The 23,221-nt window shown below is 54.9% G+C and overlaps 7 protein-coding genes across 7 annotated transcripts; 4 read left to right on the forward strand and 3 right to left on the reverse strand.

Moving 5' to 3' along the window:
• Positions 1-61: 61 nt before the first annotated feature.
• Positions 62-1,450, forward strand: GUITHDRAFT_144573 (hypothetical protein; the record flags this gene model as incomplete). Its single annotated transcript, XM_005825007.1, has 1 exon — positions 62-1,450. One exon carries the CDS (start codon positions 62-64, stop codon positions 1,448-1,450), a length of 1,389 nt encoding a protein of 462 aa, XP_005825064.1.
• Positions 1,451-2,189: 739 nt separating this feature from the next.
• GUITHDRAFT_165324 (hypothetical protein) lies at positions 2,190-3,845 on the reverse strand (the record flags this gene model as incomplete). Its single annotated transcript, XM_005825008.1, has 15 exons — positions 3,739-3,845; positions 3,640-3,676; positions 3,471-3,487; positions 3,375-3,421; positions 3,255-3,322; positions 3,129-3,204; positions 3,030-3,082; positions 2,903-2,981; positions 2,805-2,854; positions 2,718-2,761; positions 2,589-2,640; positions 2,478-2,537; positions 2,371-2,419; positions 2,271-2,320; positions 2,190-2,222 (listed from the first exon to the last, which is right to left on the reverse strand). Coding segments are annotated over exons 1-15 (810 nt in total), but the record flags the coding sequence as incomplete, so codon positions are not given.
• A 3,689-nt stretch (positions 3,846-7,534) lies between these two features.
• GUITHDRAFT_77568 (hypothetical protein) lies at positions 7,535-9,536 on the forward strand (the record flags this gene model as incomplete). Its single annotated transcript, XM_005825009.1, has 4 exons — positions 7,535-8,206; positions 9,259-9,330; positions 9,373-9,423; positions 9,468-9,536. Coding segments are annotated over 4 exons (864 nt in total), but the record flags the coding sequence as incomplete, so codon positions are not given.
• Positions 9,537-11,953: 2,417 nt separating this feature from the next.
• On the reverse strand, positions 11,954-13,356 carry GUITHDRAFT_115849 (hypothetical protein; the record flags this gene model as incomplete). Its single annotated transcript, XM_005825010.1, has 7 exons — positions 11,954-12,024; positions 12,068-12,113; positions 12,202-12,273; positions 12,435-12,584; positions 12,975-13,034; positions 13,091-13,201; positions 13,339-13,356. 7 exons carry the CDS (start codon positions 13,354-13,356, stop codon positions 11,954-11,956), a joined length of 528 nt encoding a protein of 175 aa, XP_005825067.1.
• Positions 13,357-15,920: 2,564 nt separating this feature from the next.
• GUITHDRAFT_115850 (hypothetical protein) lies at positions 15,921-16,331 on the forward strand (the record flags this gene model as incomplete). Its single annotated transcript, XM_005825011.1, has 1 exon — positions 15,921-16,331. One exon carries the CDS (start codon positions 15,921-15,923, stop codon positions 16,329-16,331), a length of 411 nt encoding a protein of 136 aa, XP_005825068.1.
• A 34-nt stretch (positions 16,332-16,365) lies between these two features.
• On the reverse strand, positions 16,366-17,662 carry GUITHDRAFT_115851 (hypothetical protein; the record flags this gene model as incomplete). Its single annotated transcript, XM_005825012.1, has 9 exons — positions 16,366-16,499; positions 16,548-16,641; positions 16,684-16,752; positions 16,824-16,918; positions 16,965-17,038; positions 17,103-17,227; positions 17,282-17,409; positions 17,466-17,493; positions 17,549-17,662. 9 exons carry the CDS (start codon positions 17,660-17,662, stop codon positions 16,366-16,368), a joined length of 861 nt encoding a protein of 286 aa, XP_005825069.1.
• Positions 17,663-19,745: 2,083 nt separating this feature from the next.
• GUITHDRAFT_165325 (hypothetical protein) lies at positions 19,746-22,426 on the forward strand (the record flags this gene model as incomplete). The annotated part of the gene is made up of 3 exons (XM_005825013.1): positions 19,746-21,191; positions 21,243-21,417; positions 21,561-22,426. Exons 1-3 carry the CDS (start codon positions 19,965-19,967, stop codon positions 22,424-22,426), a joined length of 2,268 nt encoding a protein of 755 aa, XP_005825070.1. The 5' UTR covers positions 19,746-19,964.
• Positions 22,427-23,221: the final 795 nt, after the last annotated feature.

Here is a 23,221-nt window from a genome sequence, read left to right on the forward strand (position 1 = left end):
CCGGGACAAGTCGGGTCCGCCTCAAACAGGAGGCCGAAGGCACTAAGAGGCGGCAGCGAAAATGGCGAGGAACCCCCTCCTTGCGTCGCTTCTCCTCCTGATGCTCCATACATCATCGCCGTTCATGTCACCCCTCAGTGCTCGCATGATGTGGAAGACAGGGTCTGCCTGCAGAAGGGCAATGCTCCTCCTCATGGAACCTCCCCGAAGGGTGCAGGGAGGAGGGGGGTTCCCAATAACTCCTCTGCAAGACTGGAATGAGATTGAGCGACGAGTTCCATTGGGAACATGTTCTGCAGGGAACACAGAGCAAGGTACGAGTGACTGGGTCCTGCTCACAGACAAGAGGTCGACTCTGAGAGAAATCTTCGATGTCGAGTTGAGAAGCACCCTGGGCGCTGTGGAGGTGGAATGGGGAGTCTGGTCGTTGAAAGCGAGGCCGGGTCAAGATGAGCTTCGGTCCCTTGCATGCAGTCGAGCACTTGTGCGTGTGCTTGTCGGACCATGCAGAGACGCTGATGAGATCTGCGAGGCAGTTGGGGACTCGTCGCTCTGCCTCGGGGATACGACCAGTTGGACGATGCACCACGAGAGGATATCGGACTGCCAGCATGCGGGAGCCAAGGTAAGAACCTCGGAGATCGTCTGCTCGCTTGCTCGCAAGATCAAGGGTGGAGAGGCTCTCCCTCACTCCAACGTGCACCTTCGCTTCATCCTGCTGGAGTGTGCTTCAGGCCTCTCCCTCGGGCTGGGGTACTGGTCACGGCAGGATGAGAGCTTCCTGGACTTTCGCGGCAGCAAGCCCTTCACCTTCAACGCTGCGCTGGAGCCCGACGTAGCTACCGCCGTCATCAACGTGCTCAGGTCAAGATGCAGAGTGCAGGCAGCAGCAGGAGGCTGGGGGGTTGTGAATGCTTGCTCGGGGTCGGGGACATTGTTGTTTGCAGCGCTGAAAGGGGGCGCGAGTTGGGTTCTAGGCGTTGACAAGAATCTGAGATGTGTTGAGGGCGCAATAGAGAACCTAGAGTACTTTGGGTATCAAACGTCTCTGCTAGATCAGGAGAACGTCGAGGAGAGGGTACGAGCTGTGAAAGATGGCGGAGAAGCATTCTTGATACACGGCGATCTTGAGGGCCTTGGGGAGAAGGAAGCCATGATTGGTAAGATTTTGCATGAGAAGGGGAACACGATCGGAATCGTAGCAGATCTTCCGTTCGGAAAGAACCTCGTTACACACGAGGAGGCGTTGCGGGCGATTGTGCGGGGGGTCCGGAGGATAGCAGGAGAACAGGTCGTCTGCCTGATATCAGGAGATGACATATCAGCTCTCATACTTGATAATGACTTTGACATCATCGAGCAAGCAAGATCGTTCAATGGGAAACATTATGTTCTGTACATGACCTTTGCACTTGCAAGATGCGGAAGTTCAGTCGAGGACACCTCCTGAAACCGTTTGGCGCTCGAAAATCTTTTATTGCCTGGTGACAATCGTAGCGTCAAGCTGTCAAGAAGGTCAGCCGTTGGAAAGCACGTGTAAAGTTACCTGAGTTAAGCTGGGGATCACTTCGAGCAGTTTGACAGTGTAAAGGGGGTTCTCCTGCAACCTACACCATACTCCAGTCATCGTTACGCACAGATCAGCCTGTTCCATACGGGTTGTGCTCGAGGTACAACGTCTTGAGCTTTTTGCAGCTTTTGAGCTCCTGGAGTGGAGATAAGGGCACAGACGATGGGGTGGGGAGGGAGAGAATAGACACGGTCACCTCCACTTTCTCAAACGCGTCGATAAGATTCTCCCCACACTGATGACAAACCAACGTCAGGGACTTGCCATCTTGCAAGGAAATCTGCAGACCCAAAGTTCCTCGAGGTGAACGAGGTGACTCAGGTTCTTGATCTCAGTCCTGTCCGGTGTTGAGAGAGATGGAAACATGCGATAGGATGATCGATGGGAAGCTGGTGGGGGCTCGGGAGGTTGTTGAGAGCAAAGGGTTGGGAATGGGAGGGGAGTCGGGGTCGGGGTCGGGCAGGGAGGAAGAGGAAAATAGCAGATGAGCTGAGGAGAGGTCACTGACAATCGATTTGAGCTGATATCGAATGTCTCCAGCTGTGTTAGCTCGTCCAATCCTGCTCATCATCAATCTGCTGTCTGTACCCTCCGCTGCCACACCTTCGATGCGCTCGACGCCATTGTGGCTCACGTAAAGCTCTTTTAGCCCCTTGCCACCCACGTCATGGATCGCTCATGTCAGGTTCGAGTTTATGACCTTGAGGGTAGAAAGCCCTTCGAGGACTGTCAACCTGTTGCTGGACACAGCTGAAGTCGACGTCAGTGAGCAGCTGTGTGAAGCCTGCATGCTGCAAGACCAAGTAGATTCAAGCTTGTCAGAGAGTCTAATCCACTCAGCTGTGCAATCTACAGTGGCTGTTTCAGTACTTTGCTTCTGCATTCATCATCCCTCCGTCATCGTTACCTTGTTTTTTCCCAGCCACAAGGTTTTCAGAGACACGAGAGTCTCCAGCCCTTGAATTTCCTGGATGAATACGACTGCATCAGGACTCACGTAAGACATCGGTGGTTTCACCCGAATGCGATTAGATCCCAGCTCCAAGTTGGTAAGGTTTGTTAAAGTCGACCTAATAAGCAGTTACTGTGACAAGAATGAAATATATGCTTCCTGATTGCAGAAGGATCAAAAAGCGATTGAACTTACAAATTTTCTATTGACGCTATCTTGTTGTTCACAAAGTAAATCTCCTGAGCACAAGGTCAATTTCTGAGAGCGAGAAGGTGTCCTTGCCTCCAGCTTTTGAAGCGACTCAAGCTTTTCAATCTTTCGAATCTCATTGACTGCGCCACAACTCATGACTCATTCCCTCTCAGACACTTTCGACTTACATGACAAGTCCAGCACTTTGAGATTGGTCAGACATTCAAAAAACGTCGAGGCTTTGAGATTGTTTTGGTATAAATCGAGCTGTTTCACACAATCACAGAGCTGCAACACCTCAAACAAGCGCCTTACGTGCTGAAGACTCGTCAAGATTGACGCACATCCAGGGCTCGACAGCTCATTGTCTGAGCAAGAGTTACATCATCGACACTCTCTCAGGTAACGACTCACCTCGTAGGACCAATTTCTTCAGTCTAGAAAGGATCGACAAGTCCGGAACCTCCTTCAGCCGGTTTCCCGTCAAATCCTTGCCCAGCATGTCAGACTGCAGATGTCGTCTCCATCATGGCTCCCCACCACATCCGTCAGCCTCTCGTGTAGTCCTGTCAACACGCCTTGCGGGTGGAACGTGAAGTCAAGATAGCCTTTCCGAGGACCCGTCAGCATGGACCAAGAGAAGAAGAGGAGCAAAAGTACATTCTTCGTCCAGCATATCGTCCTCTCCTTCTCCTGCCACGCCAAACCTGAAGAAATCTCACAAGGCTTTCCCGTTGAGTGCAAGCAAGGCCACACCGGATCTTGTTCTGTGGCTAGGTCGTTACAGCAACGACACCAGGGGAAACACAGCACAATCAGATCGTGCGTCGTCACATTTGACATCCTCCAAGACAAAATAAAAGACTAGACCAGCACGAATGACAAGTGCAAACAAATGCAGAACCAATGATACGGAATGAGATACCTGATCGTTGTCACCGTCTCCCTGAGCATCCTCCTCTCTGGAGTGTGGAGCAACAAGAACAACATCAGGAGCAGAACTAGTGGCAGAGGATGCGAGCACCTTCGATCCTGTGTAACAATGTTGCAGTGTCTCTCCCCCTTCCCGCCCTCCTCCCGTTGGTTTCCTCCCTCTCCATGTTGCGCCTCTCTCTGCATTAGCGACCTGTTGAAATTGAGGCGGACACGGGATGCCCCTGACTCAGCTGAGCCGGGCCGGGCCCGGGGGCCCGGGGCCTCAGTGGCGGGCCGCGCCGCCCCTCAGTCTTCCAACTTCAAGGCTTTGGCCGCAGTAGGCCGCCGGCGACGGCACCCGCCGGGCCCGGCCGCGGCGTCACCAGCGGCGGGGGCCCGGCGTTTTTCCACTGCACTGAGCTTCAAGTAACAGTACGGTCACGGTTTGAGCCTCAGTGTAAAGAGATCGGACTGCTGAAAGTTGAGCTCGCCGCCGGCCCTGTCTGTACGGTGCCGCACTGCGGCGGCACTCGCCTCAGTCTGCGAGCGGCCGGGTCGCAGTCTATCACGTTCATATAACACCTGAACACCTGACTAAAGGCAACCCAAAGACTGAGATTTTTGCTATGAGCACGGTGGAAACCCCTGCTGATTGAAAACGCTCAGGCTGCTGATGGACAACGGGCGGCTGCTGATGGAAAACCCTGCTGATAGAAATGGATGGAATTAGCTTCTTTGTTCCGTGAAAGGGATGAATCCATCGATGAAAATGACTCAGACTTTGTTTTCTGGCTCAGCTTTCTACTCAGTTCAAGTAGTCTTATGACTCACCCGGTTTGTTTTTGCTGGACTCAACGAGTGTGAGCAAACATCCGTAACTTGTCAAGCTTCATTGAAGATATGATCAAACAAAAAATGTATAGCAAATTTCTGAGACTTAAAATTAGGTATCCAGCTTCTGAACAACATTGCAATGTGTGGTTTTCAAGGGCAGGCACCTTTCAGGGGTCCCTTCCACAAGCATTCATCATGAAGATCGCACCTCCCATACCATTCTAGCCATTCCTTCTCTTCCTTAAATGATATCAACCACCCATCTCTTTCATCTTCTACTCCTGTATCCATCGCCATTGTCACATTCTCGGGCAATACTTCCCGGTCGGAAGGTTCCTGAGATGCTGCAGGCGAAGGCGGTACTTCCAGCGACCATCGGGAGTACGGCCATCGATTGATTCCGATCTTTCGGCATGCAGCTTTCAGAGTAGTTAGAGAGACCCCCTGCAACAAGATGAGACGACGAGCACAACAGGTCGAGAGCTCCTACCAGATTCTTGGCAGCAGCCTCCTGCGGGAGGTGAAATAGCGGCGCAAGGGTTGAAGAGCTCAGAGCTACTTGAGGTGCGGGTCCAGCTGTAGCGAGATGCTCGCGAGGACGGGGAGAGACGAAAACGACTGCAGGAGTGCTCATTACTGCGTGCAGGGGGCGGCGGGGCGGCGAGGCGGCGATGTGCCGGACGAAGACGGCAGGGAATGAAGGCTCCCTCCGAAAGCTCTTTTCAATTGAATCTGGCAAATAATTGTATCGATAAGATCTCTTTTCGATGGGGTCCACTCGCCATGTCTGTCAACTCGATGATGAGACCTCTTTTCGATGGGGTCAGATCCTCTAGACTGTTCAATTGGCGTTGAATCAAACTTCAAACTTGACAGTGAAACTGGCCCGCTGCGCGCCTCGCAGGCCCCCTGAGGACTTCTTTACTCAAATGGCAATTCCCCCGGCCCCGCCATGCCCGGCCAGCCGGATCAGGATAATACCGTACGCGCCCGGCCCGGACTCCTCACCGGCGGCGCCCCGGGTACCACTGCGGTCCGCCGCCGCGCCCGGCACCGCCGGGAGTCGGAGTCCCGGTCCTCTTACGCCTCACAAGTTAATTCAGTAAGTAAATTAACCTTGAACCAGCTGTGACTGAGCCTAGTAGGCAACACCATGACCGGCGGGTCCGGCCGGGCGGCGCCCGGCACGGCCTAGCCCCCCCATCCGATCATATGACTCCCGATCGGCGCGCACCCGTGACTCGAGTGGCGCAGGCTGCCCCGCCACGGACTCGCCATTGACCGCCGTACCTTCGACTCGGTAAAAGGATGATCATCACTGATCATCGGCTGAGATCTCAGTCGCAGTGTCGGTCACGTGACTCGGCGGCGCCCCGGCGGCCGCCGCCCGCGCGGCCGCCCGGCGGGCCCGGGGGGCGGTGGCAGGCGCCGGGGGCCGGGCGCCGATGATGGCCGCCGGGCCCGGCTGAGGGCGACAGGCCTGACGTCGGTAGCGAGGGATCATATCAATGCGGCCGGTGAAGCAAGAGGGGAGGGGAGGGGAGGGAAGGGCGAGGAGAGGAGAAGGAGGTCAAGTTGCCTGCTACAACTATCCCCTTGGTTGAGCTCAAGACGGAGAGAAAGTCAGAGGCTTGTCTGTGACCGAGGGCCATGCGTTGATGCAGAGATGGGTTGTGCTCCGAGGCCACGGGGACGAGCGCTTGGCAGGACAAGAGATGAGCGGTGGTTCCTTGAATGCTAAGAGAAGCAGGTCAAAACATCCAGATCGACGGTACAGCATGTCCAGGCGCCTTTTGAATCTCGTCCTCTTCGCCATATGGGCTGGAGTAACCGCCGATTTGCCCCCAGCGGGGTCGCGAGGAGTATTACCAGGTGTCAACCCCGTGATGCTCAGTTGCGCTGCTCTTGTTGCTCGGGCAAACTGTGAGCAGCCAATCATGCATATTCGTGGTGGTCAGCGCAAGTCTGCCGTCGACAAGGCTGAAAGGACTAGCAGAAAGACGGTGCAGAGAGAAGCTGGTAACAAAGGGAGCAGTGCGAAGGAGCCTGTGAAGAAGAGGAGGAAGAAACGATTGTCTTTCCCTCCTCGCAACACCTCTGATGATTTGAGGAATCCTCACCTGGAGGCGTACGAGCTAGGAGGGCCGAAGATCTACAAGAAGGTTTACGGCTACAGGGGAAGGAAGGCATTTTGGAAGGCCGTGCGATCGGACTGGAGTGAAATGACGGAGAAGCAGATGGAAGAGAAGGCAAGCTCGATGTTCTTGGCGGTTTGACATGTTCTGACATGTTTTCTCAGCTCTTGAAAGACCTCCATGGGCAGGAAATGGCTATCAAGAAAACCATGGATGAGGACAATGTGTATGTCAACTCGCTACCCTTCGGGGAGCTAGGGATCTGGAAGGGGACCCGCAAAGGGCTTTCTGGAGTCCCAAAGATGTCAGAGTATGCACTGACTCTGCATGAAGGACGAAAGAAGGGGTTGAAGCCGACGGGGCGACTTATAGAGAAGGTGGGTGGAGAGTTTCATCCCTCACTTGTTAGCATGGTTGTGATTCCTGCGCTTTCAGCAATTTGGAAACAAGACGATCGAAGTGCCTGAGATGACAGAAGACGGTCTGTACGTCAACCCCATCACCGAGACAGTTGAAAACCCGTACGAGAACACGAGGCTCAAACGATTGATGGAGGAGCGCGATAGGATCTTTGCTGAGCAACGCGGTCTGATGCATGACAGGATGGGGCAGGGCGAGGGTGGCACACAAGGTGGAGTGGGAGGGGAGGGAGGGGAGGGAGGAACGAAGACAGGAGTTGTAGCTCGTAAAGGAAACAGGACTCTTTCCCTTGTAGACCACCTCCGTCTCCTCAAGGAGTCTAAGAAGAAGATGACCAAGGCACAAAGGAAGAACCAGTACGTGCTTGGTTTCTCACCAGAGTCCGTCGAGCGCGTCTTGAACGGGACGTTTGCGACCAACAGCGCATGGGGCCCACATAAGGCAATCATGGGAGTGCAGAACCCTGTGTTCGGAGAAGTCTGGGGAGGATCCCGGCCTTACGCCGGCCGCAAGCGCATGGACGCCTCGTGGTTTTTGGAAGGAGCGCTCAAAGGCAACGACAAGGCCCAGTACCACCTTGGCATCTGTTACGCCGAGGGGCTGGGAGTTGAGAAGAGCTACAAGAGAGCTGCGGGATGGTTTTCGAAGTCGGCAAGGCAGGGCCACGTCAAGGCTACGTACGAACTAGCGCTGTGCTACAGGTACGGGGATGGAGTTTCCAAGAGCTACACCAAGTGCCGTCGGCTGCTGCAGTCGGCATCTCGCAAAGGGAGCCTCCCTGCGTTAGAGGACCTGGCCGTGGCACACTTGAAGGGGAAATTAGGGCTGGAGCCGAACGCCTCAGCTGCCGTACCCTTGTTGATCAAGGCTGCCGATAGGGGCAGCAAGAGAGCCATGACGTGGGTTGGGTTGATGTATGCGGAGGGGAGGTATGGCATGCTGCAGGATGACGAGAAGGCGGAGTGGTACCTCCTGCGCTCTGCTCGAGAGTACAAGGAGGGATCTCAAGTTGGTAAGGAGATACGAGCTGGGGCACGGGCGCTGTTCAAGCTGGCTCAGAGGTTTGCTGAGGGCCGCGGAGTGAAGCAGAATTACGAGAAAGCGATCGATTGGTACTCGAGAGCCTCGATCAAAGGCTACTCCCCAGCTTTCTACGAGCTCGGAATGTGCTACATCAAGGGGCTCGGGGTACCCAGGGACGAGAGGATCGGGGCGAGGCAGCTGGAGTTTTGCTGCAACCGGGGGTACTCGAAGGCATTTTCTGAGTTCGGAAAGATGCTGCTGGAGGGTGTAGGGGTCGAACAGGATGAAGCCAGGGCGAGGAGGACTTTCATGATGGGGACCTTGTATGACGATCCGGGCAGCATGTTGAGGTATGCCGAGTGCCTTGCAAAGGGATGGGGAGGCGAAATCAACCGAGAGTCAGCCCTGAAGTGGTTTCAAAACGCGAAGTCGTACAACGAGACAGCAGCAGACGCTTCTTTGTCGCTCTTCCATTTTCTTATGGACATGCCCGGAGGGAGCGCACGGAGCAGGAAGAAGGAGGCGCTGCAGTACCTTAGTGAGGCCTCGTCCTTGGGTAACCATGAAGCTAGCCTCATCCTTGCACAGTGGATCCTCGAGCGACGAGACGGTCTCTCCGAGTACGACGATCACGAGGCGTTTACGCTCCTCAACCGAACAGCAGAAGAGGCGGCCGACCCGGAGAGCATGCTGTGGTTGGCCTCGTGCTACGCGGATGGGCTTGGGACGAAAAAGGACGAAGATGAGGCTGCGATATGGATAGGACGAGCGATAGATGAGGGAGCGAGTGTGCAGGCAACATGGCTGGAGCGAGCAGCGGCACGAGGAAGCATCCAGGCAAAGATCACTCTTGTGAAACTGCTGGAGAAGGACCCGACGGTCGAGAGCTTGAGCTCTCTGATGAGACTCTGCCATGAACTTGCGAAGCTGGGAGACCCGGAGTTCCGTTTCAAGTATGCGAGGCTGAAGCTCGAGGAGGCCAACGAAGGGACGAAGCTGCTGCAGTGGGATCCTAAGGTCAGCGGGAACCTGAAGAGGAAGGGAGCACAAGAGCAGAGGTTGGCAGAGGTCAGCATGCAGATGATCAACGAGATTGAAGCAGCAGCTGCTGAAGGGCATGCTGACGCCATGTACTTCCTTGCTGAGGTAGAGAGCTCTAGTGCTCAGACTCCTCCCTCCTCCTAACACTGTACCTTCAGGCCTACAGTGGTGGCAAGCACGGTCTGGATCAGAGCGACTCCGCTGCTGTCGAGTGGTACGCGCGAGCGTCCGAGGAGGGGCACGCAAAGGTAACGACAGCTGAGGATCAGCTGAGGTCTAACTCAGCGCAGGCTCAGTTCAAGCTGGGCCTCTTCTACCTCAAGGGAAGATCTATGCCCAAGGTCAGGTGGGGACGAGCTGGATGCTTCGCTGAGCTGGTGATCAGGATGAATTCATGGCGACTGAGTGGTTCATGGAGGCGGCAGAACAAGGGGATCCGGACGCTCAGGTCAAGAACCTTGTTCCTCCTAATGTCTTGATGGATGGACTACTCACTCTCCGAGCAGTTCGCTCTTGGACTGTGCTTCTCAAAGGGGAATGGTACTGCCTCCCTCCCTCCCTCCCTCCTCCTCCTCCTCCTCCTCTCCTTTTCCCCACTTCATCGTATCCCTCCCCTCTCCCATCCTCTTGTCTCTCCCTCCCTCTGCTTCTCATTCTCTTCTCTCTCCTCTCCCGCTCTGACGTTTCACATCTCCCTGTAGGAGTTGAGAAGAATCACGAGCTTGCCTCCAAGTTTTACAGCGCAGCAGCACATCAGGTGTGTCCTCTATGCACATGTCCTTTCCACCCTGCTCGTTCCTCCTCCTTGTCTTTCTCATCCTCCTCCCACCGACCCACCTCTTCGCAGCCCGTTCTTCTCGTCCTATTCATGGACCTCCCTCGCTCATCCTCTCTTTCTTCTTCCCATTTCCTCTCTTCACTTCCTTGCTCGTCGTGCAGGGCCATGGCAAGGCGCAGCACAACCTTGCTCTTAGATACTTCGACGGGATAGGTCGCTCCTTCTGCTCCTGCTTGCTCGATGCCTGACGTCACCGCCAGGGGTCGTCAAGGACCCGACCGCAGCCGTCTACTGGTTCTCCCAGGCTGCCCAGCAGGTGTGTACCGTCCACTGGAACTCCACCTGATGGCACCTGGACAGGGCGTGCTGGGGAAGGTGGCCAAGGTCAAGAAGGGGGTCAGCAAAAATGCGCTCAAGGAGGAGATGTCGCAGCGGATGATCGACGATCCGAGGGGGTTGAACAGGAAGCCTAAGGCCCAGTGGGTGAAGATGATGAAGCTGTCGGAGTTCCTCAAGATCCAGTGGAACCAAAAGCATGCCCTGCCTGTGGTGCAGAAGAAGGTACTTCCTGCTCCAACTACACCCTTCCTCCTCCTCCTCCTCCTCGTCCTCCTCCTCGTCCTCCTCCTCCTCCTCCTTCATGTTCATCATCTCCTCTTTGTCTTACTCCTCCTCGCACCCTGGCATCTAATCACCATCCTCGCTGCTTTTCCATCGCTTCGTTGTAACTTTTTCTGCAAGGCCGACAGTCTGGTGATCCGTCAAGAGGGCAAGAGACTTCCCCGATTCGTCTACATTGGTATCTCGCATATGACCCTCTCGCTCATGCACCTCACTGCCTCCTTCTCCACACCTTTCCTCCTCCTCCTCCTCCTCCTCCTCCTCCTCCTCCTCCTCCTCCTCCTCCTCCTCTTTCTACTCCTCCTACTCCTCCCTACCTACCTCCCTCCCTCCCTCCTCTGCCCCCCGTCTTTTTCCTCTCCTCTCCTTCGTTCGGCTTCTCATTCTCCTCACTCCCTGCTCTCTCCCTCGTTGCTCATCATCTCCTCAGACGATCCGAAACATCCGAAGTTTGGGAAGATGGTGGCGACTCGACCTGAACAGGAGAGGAGGGACCGCGTCATGTCGTTGCTGCTCGAGAAGCATGAGCTGGACTGGGAGACGATGATGATGGACGCAGAGCTGAACCGCTACAGGCAAGCAGGAGACAGGGGGGGAGAGGAGAAGAGAAGATAGTGGGGGAGAAAAGAGGAGAGGGGAGAGAGATGATGATGATGAGAACGCTATCGAGGAGGGGAGGGAGGGGGGAGGGGGAGGAGGCAGCTAACAGCTGAGCACGGTCTCTCAGGTGGACCATCAAGGAACTCAGGAAGAAGGGAGTGAAGCTGATGGAGAGAAGGTGAGAGGGGAGGGAGGCGGAGACGAGGAGGTCACCAAGGTTGTCGGAGCAGAACCTCCTGCCCCACCGAGTTCCTCCTCCCAAGGGAGCGGAAGAAGGTAGTCCAGTTCAAGACCCTCCTGGCGGCGCACAATGCTATCATGGTGTGTCCTTGCGACCTCTCAACTTCCGTGTGACTTGACGCTGCAGGGGGAGAAGAAGAAGGCGACGAAGGCCGTAGAGCGCCTGCTCTCCTCTGAAGGAGCTGAGAATCCTCTGCGACTATCAAACACCTCCAGGCAGGAGCAGCTGGAGAGCAGCAGGGAGATGCTGGAGATCTTCTTGCGGCAGGGAATGAACGAGAGCGGTCGGACAGAGATGAGGATCGAGGGTCTGCGGGTGGTAATGGGATTCAATCCAGACGACATGGACAGGGTGATGGAACCGGGGGAGGAGGAGGAGGCTGCGGTCTCCTACCCACATCTCCTCTCCAACACCTCCTTCTCCTCTTCCTCCACCCAGCTCGTTGAGGTTCAGCCTCGGGCCCCAAGAAAGTTCGCCATGTGCAAGGAGGAGCTAGGAGACAACGGAGAGCCGAGCGCGCTTGTCCTCGCAGATGGGTCCAAGCTCCCACTGCCCTCCTTCCTCCGACCAGGCTTCCGCTTTTCCCGGCAGCTCAAGAAGCAGAAGAAGGTGGAGATGAGAATCTAGAGCATCAGCTTGTGTGCGCTTCGAGGAAAGAGAGGAGGCCGTCAGAAATCTTCTTGTCAGAAGGGACGAGGTGGCCTGTGTTACATCATCAGCACGAGGACAGGGGGACCAGGAGGACCTTTCTCATGCCGGATGATGACCGAGTCTGTAAAGATACCTGCCGCCTGAGGAGCAGCAGCAGAAGATGCAAGACAGGGAGGAGGAGGAGGAGGAGTTTGGTCAATCATCAAGTTGGAACGGAGGAAGAAGCACCTCCGTGCTTCGCTGAGGAGAAATGATCTGATCAGTTTCGCCAATCACATGCACAGAGGAAATTTTGCGGACCTGTAAACCTCTTTCAGTGCCTTGCTCACCCTCTCCCCTCCTCCCTCCTCTCTACTCCTCCCTCCCCTCTCCTCCTCCCTCCCCTCTCCTCCTCCCTCCCCCATCACGACCTCCCCTCTTCTCCCTCCCCCATCACGACCTCCTCCTCCAATTCTCCACACCCTTGCTACCTGCGTCTCAAGGCACAGTTTTCTCCATTCTGGATCTTTCGGGCAGAAGCCGCTGAACAGCCAGACGAACTGAAACTGCACGGGAGGAGGAAGACTATCCCTCTCTCTGAGCACAGACAGGAGGGCAGCAACGCAAGCACCCTGGAAACGTAAGGGGGTAAGCAGGAGAAGGACAGGAGGGGCTGATGCCTGGCTGAAGCCCATGACGCCGTCGAAGGGACCTCGAGACGTGAAGACCTGAATTCCTTGTAAGACAAACTCTAGTGGAGCAGTGAATCAGTTGCAATATGGTTGACTGGTTGAGTGTGATGGAGGAGGGAGGGTGTGAAAGGAGGAACAAAGCAGTGACATGCAGCACAGAACAGTCCTGAGGAATGGGGGGAGGAGATGAAGCCAGGGAGGAGTGAGATAGACATGGAAACGGGTGAGGACAGCAGAGCAAGGAGGAGGAAGGGAGGGAGGAGGGAGGGAGGGAGGAGGGAGGGAGGGAGGGAGGGAGGTGTTGGTGGTATGAGGGAGGGAGGGAAATACCTCGCTGATGTATTGAAGGGATTCGTCGAACCTTGACCACTTCACCTCATCTTCTCCTACCTTCTTTCTGTCAGCCTCACAGCAGAGGCAGCCAGATCAGCTCGTCTAGTCCTCACCGTGCTGAACTCGTACCAGCTCAGGCCCTCTCCGATGCTCTCATGCTTGCTTGTGAACGGAGGGTCAACAAACTCGAAATGGACGTTCTTTAGCCGTTTGCGCAAGGATCCCTGCATCAAACATCAGAAGCCTTGTGCTGCTCCCGCTCCTGCTCCCGTTCCCGCAGCTGCACCTGCCCCTGCCCCTGTTCTGCTCCATTTTCTGCCTCTTCTCGGCCTCGCTCTCAACCTCCAACCTCTCCGCACACCGTCTTTGAACGAAACATCTGCGATGATTGGCCGAATCCAGGAAGGGCAAGGATTCCTGGAGACCAAAGTCAGCACTCAGAGGCGCTGGCATGGCAAGACACTCGCTTGTGGGTCGAACCGCTGCCATGGAACTGACTCCTTCTCCTGCGGTGGCCGCAGCTCCTGCTCCTGCTGTCGGTGGGAGCATCAGTTTTGGTCCCCTAAAGCATCTCAGCCTTCTAATTGTTCTGCTCCCTCGCCTCCTTGAAATCCGAAGTGATTTGGGTTGTTCAAGTCTGATGTAGCTCCGCACCTGTTGTGACTGGTCTAGACTTGTGTAACTACATCGAACAGTGGTCTCATATCCTTACATTCTCACATGCGGTTCATATCACATGCCAGCAAGTTGCCTAGCCTCCTTGACTGCTTCACTACTGTAGGAAAGACAAAGCACTTCAATCCCCTTGGTGTGTGATGATGTTTCTATCCTCACGAGAGTTGCAGCACATTCAATCCAATGAGTCCATAGGTGTCACTATCAGCAAGGAGGGGTTATATCCGCTAGTAGAAGGGGTTCTACGCGCAGGGAGAGGTTCTATCAGCTAGTGGGAAAGGTTCTATAAGCTAGTGGAAGGGGTTGTACAGCTCGTGGAAGGGGTTCTATAAGCTCGTGGAAGGGGTTCTATAAGCTAGTGGAAGGGGTTGTAAAAGCTAGTATGAGGGGTCCTCACGCGGGGGAGCATGCGGAAGAGCGGCGGACAGCAGCAGTGCGCTGAGCAGCATGGCGGCCAATTAGGATCAAGCTCGCCTCAGTCCTGAGCGTAAACTGATTTTACTTTGAGTAATAATAAAAGCGTTATTTTTTAGTCTCCCCTAAAGGAAACTGTGACCCGGGACCGGGCCCAACCGGCGGGCCCGACATCCGGGACCACGTGACCGGCTGAGCAGCCCGGCGGGACTCGGACCCGGCCAGGTTCCCGGCAGGGTTCCCGGCGTGAGAGCCCGACAAGGGTGTCTGTAGGGGGATGTGGATGAAGCTACGTCAGCCAAGTAAAATGGAGGAAAAGGACTTTTTGCTGACGGGTTGCTGATGAAACGTTGGGGTTTCAGCTTGAGATCTGTGACGGTCCTCCCCAAACAGAATCAAACCCGTCGAGCGCTTTGACTCGGACTCCACCCCCACCTTAGGATGAGTACCCATATATGATCATTGGTCGGACTACCCCACCATACTGTTTGACTTCCAGGGAAGGATCTTAAATGCAGAACTTGTTGATTTGTTCGATTGCTTGTCTATGTAAAACAAGGAATCCTGCGACCTTTCTGACTTGTACCCCACCCCATATTTAGCTTTTGATACCCTACCCTAATTAAGTACCCTTTTCCTCGGCTTTATAAGGCGAATGACGATGGCAGTTTGCTATATTTAGGAAACCCTTAACACCTTTTGCATATAGTGCCCGGCCCGCCCCACGTCTTTTGTACCAGAGATTCAGTCTCGTACCAAACTAGTGCTGAAAGGTCGTGATCTCCACTGCCAGCTGTAGGGACACGATCCGTCGATTGCTGTCGGAGGACATCAGTTAAGTCGATTCGACTGCGAAAAGACACTTGTTTGATCTATGACGACGTCATATATCTGGAAGTGGACGAAACCCTCTATTTTCGTCTCCCAAGTCAATCTTTACCACCATAAATTCCTGACAGGAATAGGAAAGACTGTTGTAAAGGACCTCATGATCATTTCTCAGAAATGGCGTGCTTTAGATATGTTTTATTCGATAAGTTCTCGCCAACTGAAGATGAGCCAATTTAAAGATCCGCCCTTCCACCCTTCCGACAACCCCTACCCCTTAAAAAATAACCCTACCTCCAAACGTACCGTCGTAATGTTTACCACCCCTCACCTTGACTCTTCATTATCAACACTCTCAATCTGTTTGACGGTCACTGATGACCCCCACCCCACTCAACCGAAACATAACCCACCATACACATTCAGCACCCCCCTAGTTGACGGACACATTTATGAGATACGTCACAACATCTCCTTCTATGCCCGTCTACCGGTAGTACCCTACCCCTCCTGACATCCATTACCCTCTTGAGTACCCACCCCCTCTATATTTCATCTCCCTAACGTACTGGACCACTCCTGTCCCACCTTCTAGAAACAGAATTGGGTCAAATTACAGTACCCCCTGTAAAAACAGATGGAAAGGAGGGTGGGTGTATGGATGACCCATGGGTGGGGGTGGGTGCTCGAGGCCCTTCAACCAAGGGGCTCATCCTTTCCCTTTCCGGGTTTAAAAGTCGTTGCCGTCCCTCCCTCCTGCAACTTCCCGCCTCCCGCAGTCAACCCTTCTGCTGCGCTCCCCCGTCGTTCATCTGACTCTTTGTTCTCGCTTCTTCCTGCTCGCTCGCAAGCTTTTCCTGCAAAAACTCTCTCTATCTCCCTCTCTCCCTCCCTGCCAGAACAACAACTGCACCTTGCCGAGCCTCTCGCATCCTCGATTTCTGATCGATTTATCCCGCAACCAACATGTCCGACCCTGTCAATACGAAACGTCAAAGAGATGAGCTGATCTCCTGGAGACCGGAAATGGGCTTGAATGAAGAGGAAGACCGCTCCAAGAAGATGAAGCTCTCCGCTTTCACCAGGACTTCCATACTTTTTCGCCAGTTGCGCAGTGAGGTGTTGCAATCTATCCATGAAATTCAGCGTCGAGACCAGGTGGAAAGGCAACATTCATTGGAGATTGCTGAAAGAAATCCGCTTACTTTCCCTGGAAGTGAGAGCAACAGTCCAGCACATCCTGGAACACCCGAGCATGAATCCAACGATGTCGCCTCTAACTGCAAGCTCACTCCTGCTCTCCAGCCAAGGCCTGTACAGACCCCCAACACTGTTCTCAAGAATTGTGTGGATAAATGCATGAAGAACAGCGATTCCTGTGCCAGTATGGTGAAGAACAGCACTCCCATCCATGATATCCCTGAGATAACTATATAATTCGCACGTGTGTGTAATAAAAATCATCAAGATATCAGAAGAACTTCCTATGCATCCCATCCGAGTTGTCTTGCATTCCTTCTGCAGTCCCAGCGAGAGCTTGGTTGGCTGCTTCGAGGTCTTTTAGTTGTACCTGATAGCGGTTGAGCTCGAGCACCAGCTCGTTGTCTGAAAGACACGTCAACACATGTTCAAGTCAGAAGTGCTCGGCCTTACATCTTGATTGAATGTCGAGGAGATTCTCGGATCCTGGGCCACTCACAACGTTTGATATTCTGTTCCTCCTCGCCAACAGTTGTTTCTTGAGTTCCTGCGCTAGATCAACCAGGTGCGCAGAGGCCATCCGATTTACCTCATTCTCGTGTAGAACTTTTTTGACTTTGGTGAGGTTATGCTTGATGATCTCTTCTTCTCGAGTCGCCTGTCAATTGACACGCTATCAGTCAACTGCGACGATCTATCCATCAAATGCACATGGAAGATCTGCCGCACGAGCTTCACGCAATCGTTGTAGCAGGCCTCCGGGCTTGTCGCATCGCCCCTGGCTTCATCCCAGTGTCGTTGGAATTTCCTCAGCTTATCATTATCTGGCACATAGTGAGAAACCGCCATCATCTTCAACATCTGGAGCACAGAGTTTGATGAGATCCTCCTCTTTCTGTACTGCATCTTGAAGCTTCAACTCGTCATCGTAGAGCTTCTCCAGCCTGGTCACCGCATATCCATTGCAACAATCAGACAAATGGCAAGCAGAGAGCAGCTGCAGGAGACCTTGTGATCAAGGCATCAAAGGATTCTTGCGACTGAAAATTCTGCGTCAGGATTCGCACGCAGTCCCGAGAGGACTTGGTGCACTGTAGCGTGAGCCTCATCGTTTCTTCGGCAGCCTGCAGCTCCTGCACAATAGGATTAGGACGAGGTCTCATTTGTACTGGAATTCTTGTTCCCACTTGATATTTGACATCCAGGATTTCTTCAACTTTCTTTGTGGCCGCCACTTTGTCCAATTCTACATGTTGATTGCCCCTTTTATCCGTCTCAGCTGCTTCAAGTCTGAAGTCGAGGTTGAGTGCTTCATCTGATGTTTGAAACCACGTCAACAAGGTAGAAGAGAATGTTCGGACGTGTACATACCAAGAAGAAACGAAACGTTGGTCACATCCTGCATATGAAAGCATTCTCGTCAGAGAGAGAAAGTTCTTAAGAATCCCCGATACCATTTGCCGGTCAATAGATATCTGACTATCCGGAGAGTTGAAGGCACCCAGAATGGGGCTCTCCAGGAAATTATCTTCTTCCGAGTGGCTAGACTTCTTTGGAGTCGTCCACATTCTTTGGCAGAGGTTGGACCGAGTCTTTACAGCTCACGAGAATTCATCTCAGCAGCGAGTCTTCGAGCGCTCGTGTCCGCTCCAAGAACCCGGATCCGTTGCGGAATGTCCTGCCGAACAAGGTCTGTCATCATTCAAAGGTTGGACATTCGTACAGATGTGGCAAGAAGCCACAATCAGCTTGCGCTTGTGAATGACCTCTATGATACCATGAAGGATCATTGCGTTCAGCAAAACAAAATAATGTGCATCATGCATCTGCTGCTGCTATGAAGTGTTACCCTACCACATGCCAAACTTCTCTTGCAGTGGATCGCAATCAACCATTTAACAGTATTGTTCCTTCACTTGATACGAACACTATGTTGGATGCTCGAAATAGCTGTTTGCTTCAAATTGACCCCTCCCTATCAAGCTCAGCTCTCACTTTCTTTTTGATCCTCCCCCATCCCTTCCTACCTGACTCTGTGAAAATTCTGCAGGTCCTCCCTTCCTCCGGAGGCTAGCCTTCCTGCCTGACCTGCTGTAGCTTGCACTGACATTCCTCATCTTGTCCTCATAATTTTATGCCACTTAGTATCCCTCAAGCGGATGTTCCTTGACTCGAAAGACAAATCGGATGTTACGGGGGCCTCATGGTGACTGAGTGCGGCACAGACTACTAGGATAGTTACTGCCAGTGTTACAGTGGTTGTCATAATGATGATGCCACTGAGTTTGCCAGTGCTGTCACAGACGCGTAGCCGCATACGAGTCTCTCTGACAAGGTTCTGTCACTAGTCCGGTCACGTAGCGGCTCAGCCTCGCCGCGGCGACGGTCGTCAAGCCCGCCGCTGCCATGGCGCGGCCCGGCAGGGGGCCCATCATCATGGCACTGATGCTGAGCCTGGCAACTTTCAACTTTCACTTCGCGTCGGAAGACGGTAGGCCCGACCGTCCGCCGCCGCCGGGACCGTGACGGTGCACTGGCCGGTGACTGCCCCGGCCCGGGCCCGCGCGGCCGCCGTCACACCGTTACGGTCGGCGGCACCCGCACGGTCCGGGCCCCGCCCGGGCCCGGGGGGTGACGGCCCGCGCGGCGCCCGGGGGCCCGGGCCCGGCCGGCGGCGGCGGCGCACTGGTCGGCGAGTCCGACCGGTGAGCCTACTTGCGCCCCGGGCCGGGCCGGGCGGCCGCGGCCGAACTACGGTTAGTAAGTTCCGAAACGGATCGGACTCCCGGGGGGAAGGCTGCTCAGGGGGCCCCCGCGACTCAGCCTACTAACGCCGGGTAGAGTAGACAATGATTTGGCCCCGGGCCGGGCCCGTCACTCGCTCAGCCTGGTCCGGAGTGGCCGCGGCGGGCCGGGCCGACTCACCGTGGCACACTGCAACTTTTTGGTCGGCGGTACACAGGCTGACAGGGCCGGGCTCAGTGACTCCGGCGCCGAGTGACTCAGCCGCGGCCTCGCCCGGCTCCGAGCTCAGCGGCTGCCCCTCTCACTGCCAGTACTGAGTCACAGAGTCGGAGCCCGGCTCGGAGGGCAGGCGGGCCCGGGCTGCCGCCTGAAAGAACCGGCTGCGTTAACTAAATAATTAGTCAACTGACGCGGCATGTTGCCACACAATCCAATGCAGGGGCTTGCAGCAAGGGAGGAGGGAGGAGAGAGGAGGGAGGAGGGAGAATGGGGCATTGTGATGAGACCCGGTTTCATAATTACGGAATCAAGATGTGCGGACGTATGTCGTGCTTGTTGAATGAGTGAGCTGTTGAACTGCATGGATGCTAGAAACAGAGATAGCGAGTCAGAGGCAACGGGGTGTAGAGTAGAAGCCGGTTGGAAGAGGACAGGAAGTTCGATGAAGAGGCATTCAGAGCGATGGTATAAGTTTCTTGGACATGTAGTCCATCCATGTCCCCTGAGACACTCTGCATGAAGAGGTCAGGGACGATTATGTGCGTGTTGCAGGGATGTTGGAATCAGAATACTTTCGTCTTTGCATTGATGAGTCCAACCGAGCTCCCTGATGATCCCTGGAATCTGATGGAGTCCTTTGCTCCTGGATGTATCTCCCATGTAACCCCACTGATCTTTTGTCAGGTGTGATTTCTCCCTCCATACCCACCGGCCCCCTCGCATCCCTCTCAAGAGTCAATCACGCTGTCTCCCTGGGTCCTGGCGCTCCGCTGCATCTTGTTGGCAGCTGGTTTGCAGAGTTCTAGTTGCTCTCGCCCCGGCCTCTCCTTCCTGAACTGCATCCCCATCCTCAAGGAAGGCCTGAAACTTCGACGCCCCCCGCAGTCGTGGCGGAACGTTTCCATCATGTCGCACAAGCAGTCAAGATACATTCCTGTTCCCGTCGAGAGCTCCATCACCTATGAAGACATCGCCATCTTTCCTAGGCCGGGCTGCTCTGCTCCTGACTCCATCGCCTTCTCTCCTGATGACTCAGTGGTAACGTACCTGGCAAGCTCTGATGGATCGCTCAACCGTCAACTCTATGCTATGGACATTGCAACGGGACAAGTCCGTGAGCTGTGCAAACCTCCTTCAGGTACTGGTGAGGAAGAATCCTTCAGCCTTGAAGAGAAGCTGAGGCGAGAACGGGCTCGCCAGCTGCACACAGGCATAACTTCATATGCATGGGCTGAAGGGGCAGAAGGAGCGGGGAAGATTCTCGTTCCCATTGGCAATGAGCTGTTTGTTCAGGATGGGTTGAATGGAGAATTGAAACGATTGTTTGATCCACTTATGTTGTTGAACGGGGAGCACAGTCTGTCAGACAAAGATGCCAACATTCCTCCGATTCTAGATGCAAGAATCAGCAGCGATGGGAAAGTTGTAGGGTTTGTGTGGGACAGAGAACTCTACATCGTATCTACAGACTGCAAATCGAAGCCCGTGCAGCTCACGTCGGGCGCGAGAGGAACTGAGTACACCAACGGGCTTGCAGACTACATCGCTCAGGAGGAGATGGATCGCTACGAGGGGTACTGGATCTCCAAGGACAGCACTAAAGTCGCCTTCCAACAGGTGGATGAGAGCCATATCCCCAAGTATCGCATCATGCACCAGGGTAGTGACAAGGTCGGGGAGGCTGCACAGGAAGATCATCATTATCCCTTTGCTGGTGCGAGCAACCCGCGGGTGAGGTTTGGGGTCGTCAACAGCGATGGGAGCAGTTTGCAGTGGTACGACCTCACGGCAAGGTTCGGAGAAGACATCTACCTTGCCCGTGTGAAGTGGCTTCCTGATAACACTGCTATCATACAAATACAAAACCGAGATCAAACAGAGCTGGAGCTTGTGAGGATTTTCCCTGACAGCAAGGAGATGAAGACTGTGTTCGTGGAGAAGTCTGAATTCTGGATCAACCTGCACAACATGTTGACTCCGCTGAGGGGTAGCGACAAGTTTATTTGGGCGTCAGAACGGAGCGGCTTTCAACACTTGTTCCTCTATGACTATGACGGGAACATGTTAAGACAGCTGACGGACGGCGATTGGATGGTGGAGGATATCAAGGCTGTAGATGAAGTTCGAGGACTGGTGCTTTCTTTCTCCTGTCTTCATACCAGTGGGATGACCTGTGGCTGTTAGGTTTACTTCACTGGGACCAAGAGTGGATGGAAAGATCGCCACCTCTACTCTGTCTCCCTCCAGGGCGGCGATGTGGTGAAGATAACTCAGGACGGCGGAATGCACAATGTCATCGTGGATCACAGCAAGCAACTGTTCGTGGACCAGTACAGCACGTGCACCTTCCCATTCCGAGGTATTTCTTGCTGTGACTTCCCGCCCCTTCCTGTCTCCCTGCCCCTTCTTATCCCCGTAATTCGCCATTTCCATCTCCCCTGCTGTCATGAAACATTGCTCACCTCCTCCATGTTCTGCCCTCGACTCACCTGTTTCGTGCAGTCAATGTTTGCAGCCTGAAGGATGGAACCGTTGTTCGATCCATCTTCGTGAACAAGGACCCGAGGCTCGATCGCCTCTCCCTCGTCACTCCTACCTTCGTTGAATTCCCTTCCTCCGACGATAAAGTCACCCTGCAAGCCGCGTACCTCCGGCCCGACCAAGACAAGTTCGGTCCTGGTCCTTATCCTACCGTGGTGGCCGTCTACGGGGGCCCGCATGTGCAGACGGTGAGCAACAGCTGGACCGTCACAGCAGACCTGCGCTCGCAGTTTCTCTGCTCCCAAGGCTACCTGGTCATCAAGGTGGACAACAGGGGAAGCAGCAGGAGGGGGCTGCACTTCGAGTCGCAGGTCAAGTGGAACATGGGGTACTTGGAGGTAGAGGACCAGAAGGCGGGGGTGAACTTCTTCGTCGAACGGGGGCTGGCAGACAAGCATCGCGTCGCCATCTACGGATGGAGCTACGGAGGATACATGTCCGCCATGGCGCTCGCTAGGGCCCCGGAGACCTTCCATGTTGGCATCGCCGGGGCTCCAGTGACGCACTGGGATGGGTACGACACGCATTACACCGAGCGCTACATGGGGAGGCCGCAAGACAACCCCGAGGGCTACGCGCAGAGCAGCGTCATGACGCACGTTGATCAGATCGAAGGCTCCCTCCTCCTTGTCCACGGGCTCATCGACGAGAACGTTCATTTCCGTCACACAGCCAGGCTGATCAACGCCCTGATCCGGGCTCAGAAGCACTACGAGCTGCTCCTCTTCCCTGACGAGCGTCACAGCCCAAGGAGCCTCAAGGACCGAGTCTTCATGGAGCAGCGCATCCACAGCTTCATCCAGAGGACCCTCGGCCCCGCCCGCTAAGGCCCGTTGGGCGGCCAGGCACTGCATGCCTTGCGAGACGCTGAGCAGAGGCGCCAAGTGACGCGGCGACTCCCTCGGTCACTTGACCGTAGAGTGCGACTCGGAGTTTGCTGGCTGCCGGCGCCTGGCAAGCAGTCAGTGGACTCTGCTGCGAACGACGTCATGCTCAGGCTATGGAGTCATAGCGGGCTCGGAGAGATTCGTGAGTCCAAGGCCAATCAACAACGGGGTGAAGCTCAGCTAGGAGATGAGCTGGATGGTCTGCCGAGCAGCCTGGGCGCCTATCGCAGGTGCCGCCCATCATGGCTAAATTTCAGCTCCCCTCTCCCGGGAGTCCGAGGGCACCTGAAGTTGTCTCAGCCTGTCTGGCTAGCATGGAGGCTGCACGGTGACTCACCAGGATGTCACAGTAGCACTGACAGGCTGCAGATCGGACCGGGTCGCTGGAAGTTCGTGACTGCACTGTGTCACATGTGTGACAGACGAATCGACCGGTTGGAGTCCGTGACTAGAGGGTCCGGGGGCAGAGCATCGCCGGGCTGCAGGGCAGTGACTTGGCTTGCAGCCGCCCTGCTTAGCGCGGCACTGTAGGCGATCGGATGGCCGCATTGGGGACCGGACACTGGCCTGCGGCACTGAGCACGCTCAGAGTCACTAGCGGCGGCGGCCCGGCACTCCTGGCAGCGGCACTGGCAGGCCGCGCAGGAGGCTCGAAGAGATCATTAAGTTCAAAGCCTGTCACGCATTGTGATTCCGAATAAAAAGTTGATGCCGGGGGCCCGGGTCCTTTGCTTG

The sequence above is a fragment of the Guillardia theta genome (assembly GCF_000315625.1).
Source record: "Guillardia theta CCMP2712 unplaced genomic scaffold GUITHscaffold_88, whole genome shotgun sequence".
Lineage (NCBI taxonomy): Eukaryota > Cryptophyceae > Pyrenomonadales > Geminigeraceae > Guillardia > Guillardia theta.